This window comes from Cherax quadricarinatus, chromosome 22, assembly GCF_038502225.1.
Source record: "Cherax quadricarinatus isolate ZL_2023a chromosome 22, ASM3850222v1, whole genome shotgun sequence".
Taxonomy (NCBI): domain Eukaryota; kingdom Metazoa; phylum Arthropoda; class Malacostraca; order Decapoda; family Parastacidae; genus Cherax; species Cherax quadricarinatus.
The window spans coordinates 10,358,454-10,372,840 of NC_091313.1; the positions used below are offsets into that span (position 1 = coordinate 10,358,454).

At 41.6% G+C, this 14,387-nt stretch overlaps 2 protein-coding genes across 3 annotated transcripts; one reads left to right on the plus strand and one right to left on the minus strand.

Annotated features, from left to right (window-relative positions):
• Positions 1 to 2,691: 2,691 nt before the first annotated feature.
• LOC138853062 (uncharacterized) lies at positions 2,692 to 7,410 on the minus strand. 2 transcript variants are annotated; one of them, XR_011392305.1, is made up of 3 exons: positions 3,707 to 7,410; positions 3,298 to 3,443; positions 2,692 to 3,203 (listed from the first exon to the last, which is right to left on the minus strand). XR_011392305.1 is itself a non-coding variant. In XM_070087486.1 (3 exons), exons 1-3 carry the CDS (start codon positions 3,735 to 3,737, stop codon positions 2,790 to 2,792), a joined length of 591 nt encoding a protein of 196 aa, XP_069943587.1. In that variant the 5' UTR covers positions 3,738 to 7,395; the 3' UTR covers positions 2,692 to 2,789. The 2 variants fall into 2 exon arrangements, 1 of the variants encoding a protein (XP_069943587.1); XM_070087486.1 differs by having other exon boundaries at positions 3,707 to 7,395.
• Positions 7,411 to 10,264: 2,854 nt separating this feature from the next.
• LOC138853063 (uncharacterized) lies at positions 10,265 to 13,791 on the plus strand. The gene is made up of 3 exons (XM_070087487.1): positions 10,265 to 10,533; positions 10,635 to 10,691; positions 10,943 to 13,791. The coding sequence occupies exons 1-3, from the start codon at positions 10,389 to 10,391 to the stop codon at positions 13,048 to 13,050; spliced, it is 2,310 nt and encodes a 769-aa protein (XP_069943588.1). The 5' UTR covers positions 10,265 to 10,388; the 3' UTR covers positions 13,051 to 13,791.
• Positions 13,792 to 14,387: the final 596 nt, after the last annotated feature.

A 14,387-nucleotide genomic window follows, 5' to 3' on the forward strand; every position in this document is an offset into this window, starting at 1 on the left:
GGGATTTCAGTATCTCACTCATTTCTTTGTTGTCATTTGTGTAAGTCCCATCTTGTGTGAGCAAGAGCCCGATACTAGATGTGATATTTGCCTTGTTTTTGGCATATGAAAAGAAATATTTCGAATTTCTTTAAATTTCACTAATCGCTTTTAGCTCCTCCTGTCTCTCGTGGATCCTGCACGAGTCCTTTAACTAAAGTTCGATACTTTCCACTTCCCTGGTCAGGGCTTCCTTCCGTGTATCAGATAATCTAGCAATCTTGAGGAGCTCAGTGATTCTTCATCGTCTTCAGTTCCTCTCAAAATTTTATATATAGTTATCATGTTTCCCTGCTCCTCCTGTCTTCCAATGTCGTCAGGTCGACATCCCTCTCCTCGTAGGACATGAACTTAGCTCCTGGACCAGTCTTGTTGTGTAATTGTGTGTGTGTACTTACCTTTTAAATATCCTCTCGGATACCTGAACAGTTTCTCTCGTACTTCTCTTTTCATCCAATTTTCTTCTTTCGTCCTCTGTTCAGTTTATCATCCTTTATTCATCTTCTCTTGCCCTCCATTTATCTTCTCTTCTCTTTCGTTCTTCTAGTTTTCTCCGATCTTCTTCATGTGTCCTCATTCTTCTTCTCTTGTCCTTCATCTCACTTTTATTAGGTTACTATAAAAAAGTAGAATAATTATTAGACTGCTTGCTTCTCTCTTTTTAAGCGTTTTTTCTGTTTATTAGTTAAGCACCTTCCTGTGGTACTGTGTGGTGAGGTCAGTGGGTATGTTGCAGGAGAGGCTGGCAAGTTTCCCAGGCAGCAGCTTCCAGCAGCAGTCACTATGGACTTTACAACACACCACTAAGCGCTTCTCTCACTTTCCCATAATTTTTCAACAGTTGCAAAAACGAGGCAGAGTGCTGCCAGGGTGAGCTGCTGAGGCAGAGAAAGGGGAAGCTGGTATGGTGGTCTCCTCAGGCAAGGAAAGGGGAAGCTGGAAGGGTGAGCTGCTAAGGCAGAGAAAGGGGAAGCTGGCAGAGTGATCTCCTCAGGCAGAGAAAGAGGAAGCTGGCATGGTGATCTCCTCCGGCAAGGAAAGGGGAAGCTGGAAGGGTGAGCTGCTGAGGCAGAGAAAGGGGAAGCTGGCAGGGTGATCTCCTCAGGCAGGGAAAGGTGAAGCTGGCAGGGAGCTGCTTAAGAAAGGGAAGCTGGCAAGGTTATACCCGAGCACTGGAGGGCTGAATCCCCTCAGGCAAAAACTGAACAACTAGTAGAGGCAGAACAGTTTCTGTGACAGCACTGTCCCTGTGTAGCAGCACTACCTCTGTCTGGCAGCACTGCCTCTGTCTGGCAGCACTGCCTCTGTATAGCAGCACTACCTCTGTCTGGCAGCACTACCTCTGTCTGGCATCATTGCCTCTGTCTGGCAGCACTGCCTCATTCTGGCAGCACTACCTCTGTCTGGCAGCACTGCCTGTGTCTGATAGCAATATCTCTATCTGGCAGCACAACCTCTATCTGGCAGTACTGCTTTTGTCTGGCAGCACTTCCTCTGTCTGGCAGCACTACCTCTATATGGTAGCACTGCAGTAGTATATATTGGTCGATCTAGGAACACTGCCGGATAATGACCATGGAAAATGAGATAATGATAGGGTCTGCATGACAGGGTAATTGTTTAATATGATTAATCATGGCCCAAGGGGATAGAGAGACTTATTCCTATACATTAATAAGTAGGTACATAAAGTAGAACAAAGGATTCGGGTGTGCAGGTGGCAGATTCCGGGATAATGAGTGTGGAAAAGAATGTGATAATGGGTGGTCTGCATAAGCACAGGTGCTGTCAGGGGTACAAGTTTAATATGTTTAATCATCCCCCAGGGGATAGAGAGATTTATTTCTGTGTAATTACTAAGTATAGGAAGGTAGGTAATGATCACTTCTGACACCCCAAACTCAATCACTCTGATAGATGGGAGAGGCAGTACAAAAAAGGATTCAGGTGTGCAGGTGGGCAGATTCCCAGGATAATGAGTGTGGAAAAAGAATGTGATAATGGGTTGGTCTTCATAAGCTCAGGTGCTGTCAGGGGTACAAGATTTAATATGTTTAAACATCCCCCAAGGGGATAGAGAGAGAGAGAGGCTTATTTCTGTGTAATTACTAATTATAAGAAGGTAGGGTAATGATCACTTTTGACTCCCCAAACTCAATCACTCTGATAGATGGGAGAGACAGTACAAAGGATTCAGGTGACTGGGTACAAGCTTACCATCTCCGAGGGAGTCCCCCCCCCCCTTTCCCGGGCCTGCGACTCACTGACGCGACTGTTGCTACTTCACAACACTGCTGGGTTTAAAGAACGCGGTAATGGATGGCTAGCTGGTCCCCCGAGGGAGTGTTGCTCGGCCGTCCGTACCTCAGCAAAAAAAAAGGTTCTTCCGGGTACTACGGTAGTGTTTATTCTTGCCAGCTCCTAGATCTTTCCAGGTGGGGGAGGCTTAAAGCAGTGAGAGAGGCCATCTAGGGAAGACCTTTGTGCTGAGAGAGCTCTTATAGGAACTTTGACATATACATTTTCCTCTCAGATGGGGAGAGGCTTAAGTGGTGCGATATTGTTTATATATATATATATATATATATATATATATATATGTTTAGACTAGAGAAGATAGTAATATATAGTTATATGTAAATAAAAATCAGAGTTTGTCAATATTTTTATTAATTCACATACAAAAGGGCAAAAGCTGTGCAAAGTTTTTTAGCGCGAGCAAAGGGGCGAAACTGTGCGAGTTTTACTGGTTAGACTGAATGACTGCGCTCCTCCTGTTCACTTTCTGTAAGATTGATAACCTCCCGCTCGAAAATGATTTCCTTTTCAGGTACATCATCATCATCTGCCGTCTTTACCCCTTCTGCCGGCTTTACCCCTTCTGCTGGCTTTACTGTGTCTCCAGCATTTACTCTCACGTCGGGGGTTTTCCCTTCCTTCTCCGACTGACCGTCAGGGTGCGCTTCAAGGTCGCCAGTTTGTTCAGCACCTGCTGCGGCAGTGACCTCAACAGAGTCATCAGATTGAGCAGTGAGCGTAGAGAGGTCCACAACGAGGTCATCAGACTGACATGAGGGAAGGCTCTGCGTTTCATCGTTGTCGAGATCTGGTTCTTTCTTCATAGGCTCCTCTATATCAGATGAACTGATCCCATCTTCCACAGGCTGTAAGTCATAAAGAGAACATATTTATCACTTTCAAATAAAGGAGTGGGACTCGTCTCTAATCTACCAAAGGAGGGAACATAGAAAGACATACCCTTTCCTGAGGAAGCCTATGTTTGCGTTTCCTGCTATCATCACAATGACACCGCTTTAGGAGTTTGAAGCCGGCGTGTTCCTTCCCTTCCAATCTACCAGCCGATAAAATCAAAACTTTACAAATTCTGACTGGCCCAGTGAAAACTGTTGAAGAAAAAAAAAAAAGGAGACTCAACTTTAAAATTATTATAAGTCTCTTGCGCTCGTTTTTTTTTTTCGTTAATATTCAAAGAGAAGTATCCAATCTACCAGCCGATAAAATCAAAAACTTTACAAATTCTGACTGGTGCTGTGAAAACTGTTGAAAAAAGAGACTCAACTTTAAAAATTATTATAAGTCTCTTGCACTCGTTTGTTTCGTTAATATTCAAAGAGAAGTTTTTAGCAAAATAAAATGTCTCGCTTACCAGAATCGAGAATGCCTGCTTCCTTCGCCATGATGAGAGTAAAAGGCTATGGAGAGGTCAGCCTCCGGGCTCTTATATACAGCTCAGAGAGGGCCTTACCAGCCAGGAGGGGTATTTGGGGGATACTCTCGTCAGAGGTGACCTTCCCCACAGAGGGAAGCACAAAGATAACCTTGACTTAGGCAAAATGTTTTTTCACAAGGAGGTAACATTTTAAAATTCTCTCTAGCATATGCTATCACTAATCTGTCATTGATAAAAAGCGATTTTTCCGAGAAATTTTTTTTAAAAAAATATAAAGCTCTTTCTAATCCCACAAGGCTTGCTTTATGAATAAACATCATAACATATAGACCGCAAGTGAGTGAAAAATCACTTTGTGTTCTGTCGGATAAACGATATAAATATTTAATTTTATTTAGTTTAAAAATTTTTTTTAAATTTATGCCATAATTCTCTGGTTTTTTTCCCGTAACTGTCAAAGAAGAAGGATAGACTATTTTTCTTGTCCAAGAGAAGAGAAAAAAAATGACCCATTACTTTTGAGCTGTACGAAGGAAGAATATTACTTACAAGCACTATGGGCCTGTCTGAGGGATAGTCATCTAATCTTATTTGCTGTAGAGCGTCTATAGTGAAACAGCCAATATATGTGACTTTATTTCCTAGGGCGGGAATTAAACTATTATTTATTTCTGCGCAATTCATTTTTTATTTATGCTCGCACATCACAATGAACAGATCTATTCTGGTCGATGGATAAAACACCAGTGGTCTGAGCAAATAATAAAACTACCTTATTATGAGGGGCGGGCTTAGAGAACTGTAATTCAATTCTCAAGTTACCAGATTTTTCAATCGGGAGAGCGTCTTCCACTTGGCTGTCGGTTAAATTGAAAATATTGATGGTTCGCCCGGAGGCGAATGATTCATAGAGAATTAAATTTTCTTCCTCAATGCCCAGAGAGTTAATTGCCTCATAATATAATTTACTATAATGATGGGGGAAATCACTGCTTATGCGATAAACTGTATTATTATTAATACATACAGATAAACTGGCTAGATCCCCATGCTCAAAATATAGGCCATTCTCCTTATGTTTTCCCGCATAGGCTGTCATGGGCAAAATTACCATGAAAATTTTAGCGGGAATTACATGACCCCATGGCTGATCTATTAGGAGGCTCGTTTGATTGTGACCTAGTACATAATTTTTACTTAGAGTGCGATTAAAAGTATATATTATCGGCTTTGCGTCTAAGGCTAGAGACTTGTTCAAGGCCATATAAGCTGATGTATATGGGTATACTCTATTAAGCCAAAGTTTAGCGTAATTAATATGGAGCTGGTATGTGCTGGCATCATCGTCTGTTTTCAGAGTCCACGCTTGAGGGGATAATTCCAGCCTAATTTTTAAATCGATATTGTCAAGCAGATATTGGTCCAGAGTGGATATGTCCAGAGCCAAGGGAAAACACAGAGTTATGCCCTGTTCTTTATCATTCTTTGTCAGTATCTGTGGTTCTTTTGCCGATGTGCGGGCGAAATAGGCTGTATCGAACAATTTAGTTATACCTTCTCCTCCTTTAAAGTCGGGCAAGAGATACCCCAGTCGGGCGATACTCGGCAACTGGCTTCGTTTTACTGAGCTGCAGAGTTTAATGAATGACCAGTAATTAAAACTAGAATTTGATTCCGTTATTTGCTCGCCCAGGAAACACTGGACACTTTTAAATAACGTGTTGGAAAATCCATTGACCAGAGCGATATTGCTTGTTTCCCCTAGTGGACTTTGCCCATCGGCCTCTGTTAGAGTCACTCTAAATTCTATAACTATTTTGCCTAAATCTAGAAATGCTCCGGGAACTCCAGGAATTCTAAATTCTAGAAAATTATCTTTTAGTTTTTGAGAGAGAGGAAGGTTTACTGGTAGAGTATCAAAACTCTGAGTGCGAGCTATGGAACTCTCAACTTGTCTCAGTCTATGCGGTCGTGGGAATTGATTAATGACGCTGGAAGAATAATCATTTAACGGGACTTTGAGTCCACTGTTTTCAGCCCCGACACCCGCCATGGCTAATAAGCGACTGTTTATACGAGAGAGAATACATCCGTTTTATAAGCAACTCGGCTTCGTCGGCGTTTATTTATCTTGCATTTATTATTTACCCGTCGCTTAGTCACCCTGCTTACTCGGCCACCCGTAATAACCTTCTTTGCGACACCTTTTAAAGCATCTATCCCGTGAGATTTAAGAGCAGCTTTCATGTCTGTTTTTCCAGACTGATAATCATCGAGCATTTTAGTTCCAAATTCTACTGCACTTGGCGCAGCCACTCTGAAAAGAAAAGGTAAAGCTCTTTTAGCTAGGCCCGCTAAAGCCGAAAAAAATCCCCCACCTCGGACTCTGTATGGTGCGTGAAAAGTTTGTATATCTCCCAGGCCACCCCCCACCTGGGAGGGTTTTAGGGAGAATAAACTCCGAAATTCCTGCTCAGAGGGCACTTGAAAGGGTACACGCATGTTTGGCGGTTAGAGAAACAATAACCATTTTTACGCAGAGTTGGTTCTATTTATCGGTCTTACATGTAACACTACGGTAGTGGAATGACCGCTTTCAAAAGACAGATTACGACCAAACTGATCTGTCATTTTGATAGCTATTTTATCTAATTTAGTTACGCATAGAGGTTTGTACATCATAGGATGAGCACCTTTTGAATAACTCTCCTGAAAGGCGAAAGCATCCAGAATATTGACTAACTGACTACCGTATATTTGCGGTTCCACAATATCACTATATATTAAAACATAATCAACTCCGGCAGTGGGATCAGGCTTGAATGGGGCAATCTGCTTGGGGAAGGAGGTCCCCTCGGGCGCGTCACTACGAAATAAATAATATTTTTCAGCGCTGCTAAGCCCAAGCACCCGAGCTATTCTCGGTTTAAATTGAGCTTTAAATGAAGTGGCAGCATTGTTTTTTCCCGTAAAGGTTCGCGATCTCGTCGAAACTAAAACCCTCCCAATTCCGACATCATAATTGAGTATTTTCCCTTTCGGGAAATGTGCCGAATAATTATCTCTAAAGGCTTTTTTTAAATCTGCTGTTAGCTGTCGATTAATTTCTTCAATAATATGGCTGGCATCTGTCGATAACACATCATTTTTTGGTAGAAAGTGATGGACTATTTCTTCTGTACTTATTCCTGTTTCAGTAATGTGATTTTGTATAATGTCAATACCGCATTCGGCATCGTCTCTTGTTAGAACATTGAATTTTTTGGGATACAAAACATTAAGCAATGCTATTTCGTAGTTCAAGGATGGATTTAAAGGCGTTGCAGTAATTATATTTTGAAAGGCCGAAGCTGTATTGTCGAAAATGTCAATATTTTCTAAACTGCTCAAATAGATATATTTCCCCGGACCCCCTCTGTCCATGTTGAGGGACAGAGACAGTATGAGGCAAATACAAAATATAGACCATTATATATATTTTTTAAAGGCTTAAAAAAACTTTAGTTTGAAGAGTTTACATTTTTATTTTTTTATTAGTTACAGCATTTAGGAATAAAATATCCACATCATCGTGCTGTCGTTTGCGTTTTCCGCGTGAAGTGACCTCGACTCCATCAGGCATGTCCATTTCACGCATGCCACTGTCTCGTTTAGTTCCAATCCCACCGGCTGGTCCGACGTCTGCACCGCCGCCGCCGCTGCTGCAGCTGCTGCTGTTGCCACTGCCGCCACCGGCACTGCTGCCACCGCTGATGCTGCCAGTGCCTTGCTTCTCCACAGACAGCTGTAGTATTTCCCGTTCTAGAGCTTCGGGGGAGGCGCCGCGTTCAATTTCCACCTCATCTAGGATGATTTTAGGTACTGCCAAGTATGGGCTCACTGACGGTACGAGCAAGCATGTCTGAATTTCCCGTTTCAGTAATATGTCTTGAAATATGTTAATGAGAGGGAGATATTCAGTGTGCCATTCATCGGCCTGTTTTCTGCTCATGCCAATGTACTGGGGTAAAATTACCCGTTTGATGTTGCCATTGGCTATCACTGCCCGACCCAGGGACACCAGACATAATTTAAACCAAATTCGTCGATTCTGTTGCGTGTCCTTGCTCAAACCGCGTACATAATGCGTGTCGAGACTACGCTCTAATTGCTGTTGCGCAATTTCATTCTTTTCAAGACAAGGACCCGCTGAGAACTGACATATTAGTGCTGCAAGGTGGGGTCTTAAAAAATCCTCTGGCCTGTCATCAAGGGTGTTGGTGCATGGTGGGGGTGATTTTAGGACAATTTCCCCGGGTGTGCCCCGATCTGCAGCTATGGCGCGGTTCACCAGGATTAGCGATTTTCGCTCAATTTTGGAAAAAGGATATTTTTCCCAGAGTGAAAGAGCCGGCTCGTAGGGGCGAGCAGAAGTAGCGTTGTGGGGATACACGATACAATCCCCATATTCCAGGAATTCTTCACCCGTTATTCCCCCGACAATTACTGGAAATTTATATTCCATTCTCGTCAACAGTTGGGTTCCTTAGAGTCCTCGCTGAGGGAGTGAGACGGATAATGTTTATCGACACGTCGGCGGCAGGGTTTAAATACCGCGCTGCAGTAGCCTCCCACTCCTGCGGGTGGGTTTGGTAGGGGTTTGGGGGACCTCTCTAGGTCGACATTCGCCTAAGGTGCTTATACAAGCTTTGGGCCCCTTCAAAAGCTTCTATCATATCCCGGAAATCATGCGTAGCATATTCTAAGCGTCTGATTTCAGCCGTCAGTTCTTTCTGATTAAAATTGTCATATAATTTTTCAATTTCATCAAAAGTCTTAGTAAATCTGGTCATGGGGCAATTGACTTTGAAGGATTCGTAGGTTTGCCATAAACTTTGTATCACACGAGCTTTGTAACACACTTGCTGATAAATCTTTCGTCTTGACGTTAATTGATGTAATAATATCGACAAACTGGGGTCCTTTTCTCCTTCTTCATTCAACGGGAGATTAATTCTCTCGGGATAATCAACTGATGGCTGGTCCATTTTTTTTTTTTTTTTATGAATAGCACTTCGAGAAGGAACTTCTTGTCTCTATCCTGTCCCGGTATTTACTAAAGCGGGCAAAGCTCTTCTCTCGACTTTATGAAAGCTTAAATTTCAATAGGCTAGCCAGAGCGGCTTTTTTTCCGCGGTCTTTTTAACATAAAAACCGCCTAATAATTGTTTTCTCGCCTTGTGATTTTTTATAAATCTTGGCTCTAATCTAATAAGGCTCACTAATTCCCCTACAACGGGCAAAAGTTTTTTATCGATGTACGCTCGACTGCTTGTCAAAGATTTAATGATTTGTAAGATGTTTAAATTATGGTATGGAGGGAATAAAATACCTCTCTTATCCCACCGAATGAAAGAATTATTATTGAATAGATTTAGCATAGATTTCGCGTATGGCAATTCTTCTCTCGTGAAATACAGATCAATTATTTCATTTAAATTTGGGGAAGAGTCCTCAGGCGAGAGAGAAAGACTGTTGTTTTTTCTTGATATTAAAGATAAAAGTATTTCCGGCGGGAGTTTATTATTATTGGCTATTATTTTCTGTTTCGGATTTTTTTTTTTTTTACTCTTAGACTCCTCGCGGCAACTACCGCGGGCGCGCCCGCCACCGCAGCCGCCGCAGCCGCCGCCACTGCCGCCACTGCCGCCACCGCCGCGGGCGGCATTACAGCGAGCGAGCTTATTTTTTTTTTTTTTTTTTATGGGGGACTCGCCAGTCTCAACAAAGAGCTCGGGTGGGTGCCCGCTCGTGGGAGGTGGTAGCTCGAAGCGGTAATTACCCTTATGAGGGCGAGTTGCTATGCTGGGGCAGGAGCTGACCTTCTCATCCTTGCTTTGGGCTGGTTTCACTTTCACTCTCGAGAGGCTGGAAGATTCCTTCCTACGCGCCATAGTGGTGGTTGCAGTGCTTCTGCGAAGGCGGGGAAAAGGAGATTCGCGCTTAGGAGTGGGTAAGATATTTGTTCCATTTTTAAAAATATATTTTTCGGCGGTTAGCCGAGGGATGAGACAAAATTCCTTTACCACCATTTTGATTATTTTTTACTTTATAAAACTACTAATCAGCGAGATGACCAGAGGTAAGAGTGTAGTTAAGATGGCTCCTCCACGCTTCGAAAGAAGAATATTTTTTTTTTTATAAAGTGGAGTTCGTTTACGGGCAACGGTGAGAATGTCTCCTCTAAACTTCTTTAATTTGCTCAAAATAGTCGGTTCTACTGTTAGATTTTTCTTAAGAAAATTAGTAAATATCTCAGATATGCAATTAATTTCTTTTTTTTTTAATTCCTTAATAATACGATTGCGAGCTTTAGCTGGAAGTTTGTTTAATAAAATTAATAACTCTCTGTGTTGCACTGCTAGGGGCTTACCCCTGTCTGACATTTTGCATGTCCTTCTCGTGCACCCAGCTATCTGCACTTCGGGGATAACCCACCCAGCTTACCAGATATTCTCTACTGCTCGTCTAGGGCGAAAGGTGCTCTTCCCGCTCACTCAAGAAAGTTACCAGCTTAGATTAGAGCAGGTAAAAACTTCTCTATCTATGGGAGATTAAAATATTATCTATAATTTAAATAATTTATGGAATATGAGAGTGAGAGTGTGTATTTACAGATATGACTCGTCACCCAGCTCGCAGATGCCACCTATGCGGGCGATTATACCCTCAGGATGCAGCTCACCACACTTTCTCCTGTAGTTTCTGCGGGCTATCAGTGTGTGTAGCGAATGTCACAGCTCATCGCAGGAGATGCGTGACAGGTGAGATACCCAGGTTATTGCTCTGAATTGATGTTTTCTTAAAACTGCTATTTTCAGATAATGAAATAAGTCTTTGAGCTAATAATAATTTTTTCCAACAGTTGGGGCGGGGCAATACTCCAAGCAGATGATCCGGGGGGCGGGCCAGGAAGAAAGAGGTCAGCGCTCTTTTCTTAATCAATTATTTTTATTAACAGTCAAACATTTTTAAGATATGTTTATAAAGTATCTCACTAACAAGAATAAAAATCATTTTGAGAACCGCATATATTCCATAGATTGCTTAGCTTCTCCCAGTTTTATACTTTAACAGTAACATTTTTTTAAAAGATTGCTAGAGTTATAATTAGTCTAGTATGGCTCTAAAACAAAATAATAATAAATAACTTTCTCTAATTATATTATGCAGATCAGTCTGTGTCCTCCGATGAATCTTCGACCGTAACACTCCCACAAGAGCAAGTTGAGCCGATTGCCGGTCCCAGTGGATGGAGACCAGCCGCCACAAGTGACAGCTCCTCTTCCAAGGATCATTACTACTCTTTCTTGGGTTCCCCCTCCTCTGTTAATCGAAGGTTCACTTCAGGTAAAAAAAATTTTTGTTCAGATGAGGAAGAGAGTGAAATGGGAGACGATTCCATTTCAGAGGAACCACACATTACGAGTCGGTCGGAATGTTTTCAAGGTCACTTCTGTCGAATAAAATATTCAATTCCTGCCTCTCATAAACACGACCCCATATTATTTCTTCAGTCCTTCGCAACAACATTTATGAGGCACATATTACAGTTTTTCACTGTTCTATCAGGACGAGCACTTTATGAAAATGCTCTTAGGATTTATGCCGAACTGAGCCTTATTTTGCGCAGACAGTCGCTACTGGGAGAGGATGACAGTCGTGAGCATTATATAACTTTTCCCGCGCAACTAGTTACACGAGATGATATATCTCGGCTCTTACGGTCATGGAGGGAGTACCTTAGCATGCGATTAGAAACTGAAATTTCATCGGGCGAGGGATCAGGCTTCATACTAGATTATATAAAGGGTTTTCATATTGTAATATGCAAGAATGGAGTGCGTGGATACCTAGGAGACTATATAGAATATCCCACATCTTTACGAGGGAAAAATCAGATATTTAACCCGAGAGGAGTAAAAAATAGCTGTTTTATTCAATGTCTGGCGGCCTTTTTCTGTCGTAGACTTGGCTGGGGCTGGTATAAAATCAGACGATATTTATCTAGATGTGATAGCCTTCAGAAATTTGTCAATTACTCGCGAGTGACTCTCCCTGTCCAGTGGAGTGACATCCACAAACTCGAGTCTGACAACAAAATATCAATATTTATTTATTGCTTAACTTCTCATGAAGGGACCTATCATGCTACTTTATGTCGTAGGGGTAGTAATAAATATTCACTGGTAGTGCCCCTGTTATTGTTGGGAAAGACTCATGTAGCTTTAATCAAACACTTCCAGAAATATATGAGAATTTTCTCCAGAAAACATTCACGCAATAAGCACTTTTGCTTGAATTGTTTAAGTGAATATAGTGACATTTGCAACTTAAAAACTCACTTCAATTCATGCGACAACCAACAAAAGTTGATTTTTCCCCCAGCTGGAAGCGTTTGTAAATTCAAAAATACTCACAAGGGCTACTTGCCCTCTCATACTGCCTTTGTGGATTTAGAAGCTTATCTCGATAATCGTAAGCCAGAGGGGGTAATAACAGCTAGACACGTAGCAATAGCTTATGGCTATATAGTGATAGACAGAAATAGCACTATAATAGATAGATATGTCCATCGGGGGGTACAGTGTATTGATCATATGTATGATAGACTTTCGTCTTTATGGGATTGGATAAAGATGAACACTCCCTGTTATCCGCTTCATATGACCAGGGAGCAGCATATACATTTTGCCATACAGAAGAAGTGCAACTTCTGTCATCAGGACTTTACTCTTACCAAACCAAAGGTGAGGCATCATGACCATCTAATGCCTAAGGCTAATTATTTAGGAGCACTCTGCAATAATTGCAATTTAAGGCAGAAAAATTCAGGTAAATATTTGCCTGTTATTATTCATAACCTATCATATGATATGGCTTTGATAATTAAAGAACTAAGTGTTAAAGCCCCAATCAATGTTTTAATGAAACAGGGATATAAATTCCTGAAGGTAGAAATAGGAGCACTACGTTTCCTGGATAGTCTAGCCTTCTTGTCCGCTGGTTTGGCTAGTTTGGCTCAGGCGCACATAGCTTCAAAATCACCCTTGAAATTCACAGAGGCGATGATAAGTCATCTACCCCCCGAAAGTTGGGGAAGCTTATTAACCGGCAAACAAGTGTTTCCTTATGAATATTGCAGCTCCCCAGAAAGGCTCGAAGAGAAGACTTTACCCCCAAAAGAGCTTTCTACAGTTCTCTGTCTAAGAAGCATATTAGCCAAGAAGAATTCGATCATGCTCATCTGGTTTGGGAGAAAACAGCTTGTCAAACTCTAGGAGACTATCTCCTAGTATATCTCAGCTGTGATGTAGGACTTCTGGCTGACATATTCACCTTGCATAGGAGATTATTATACAACATCTATAATCTAGATGTTGTTCACTATGTTTCTCTCCCCGGCTTTGCCTATGATGCCTTCTTAAAAACCAGTGGAGTGGAATTAGAATTAATTACTGATCAGGAGCTTTATAACATCATACAGTCTAATATAAGAGGCGGCTTCACTACTGCTGTTAGGACGTTTGCTCAGGCCAATAACCAGTTCATTAATCCCAATTTTGATGAGAAAAACTTAGTAAGTAAATTTTTGCTATACTGGGATTTTAATTCTCTTTATGGTTCTTGCATGACTGAGGCGCTGCCCTACGCAAACATTCGAAAACTCTCACCCGCAGAAATGGCGAGTTTTCTCGCAAATGGCAGTCTTCTCCAGAAGAATCCTCAAGACTCTATAAAAGGTTACTGGCTTCTTATAGACACTCTAGGAATAGCCCCAGAATTAGCTCGCTACACGGATGACTTACCACTATGTCTCTATCACAAACAGATAACATTAGATGATCTATCTGAGTACAGCAAACAGCTATTGGCTATCAGTAATCAAAAACTACCCCGTAAAAATACTAAATTAGTGGGGGACCATCTCCCCAAACGAAACTACCTAATATCATTGCCTTTATTGCAGTTGTTCTTGGAGATAGGTCTACAAATTGAGAAAATTCATAGCATATATGAATTCTCACAAGGAAAATATCTGGCGGGCTTTGTTGAAACGAACGTGAGGCAACGCAATAGTAGCACTAGTAAAGACTGTCAGCGATTATTTAAATTGTTGACCAATTCTGTATTCGGCAAGACATTGTTTAATCCATCAAAATATGCCAACAAAACGAAGCTCATAACATCAGCGGGAGCATTTTTGCGAGCGGTGAGTAAGCCACTATTTAAGAAAGCCATAAAGCTTTCAGAAAACAAAGTATTGGTTACGACGGGGACGCCAGCCATAAAACTCACTTACCCTAATTACATAGGTTACCAGATACTAGAACTTGCCAAATTTAAGCTGTACCATTTTTGGTATATGATTCTTAAGAAAACATACCAAGACAAAATAAAACTAATCTATTCAGATACCGATAGTGTCATCGCCTGTTTAGAGGGCATCAAAAACCTTACTGATGAAATCGGTAAGGAACCATTGAGGAAATGGATAGACACATCTAATTTCCCCACAGATCATCCTCTCTACAATGACTCAAGGAAGGGATCTCTAGGCTTACTTAAAAGTGAGGTGGGGGACCGCCTTATTTCAGAAATAGTCTGCATTAAACCC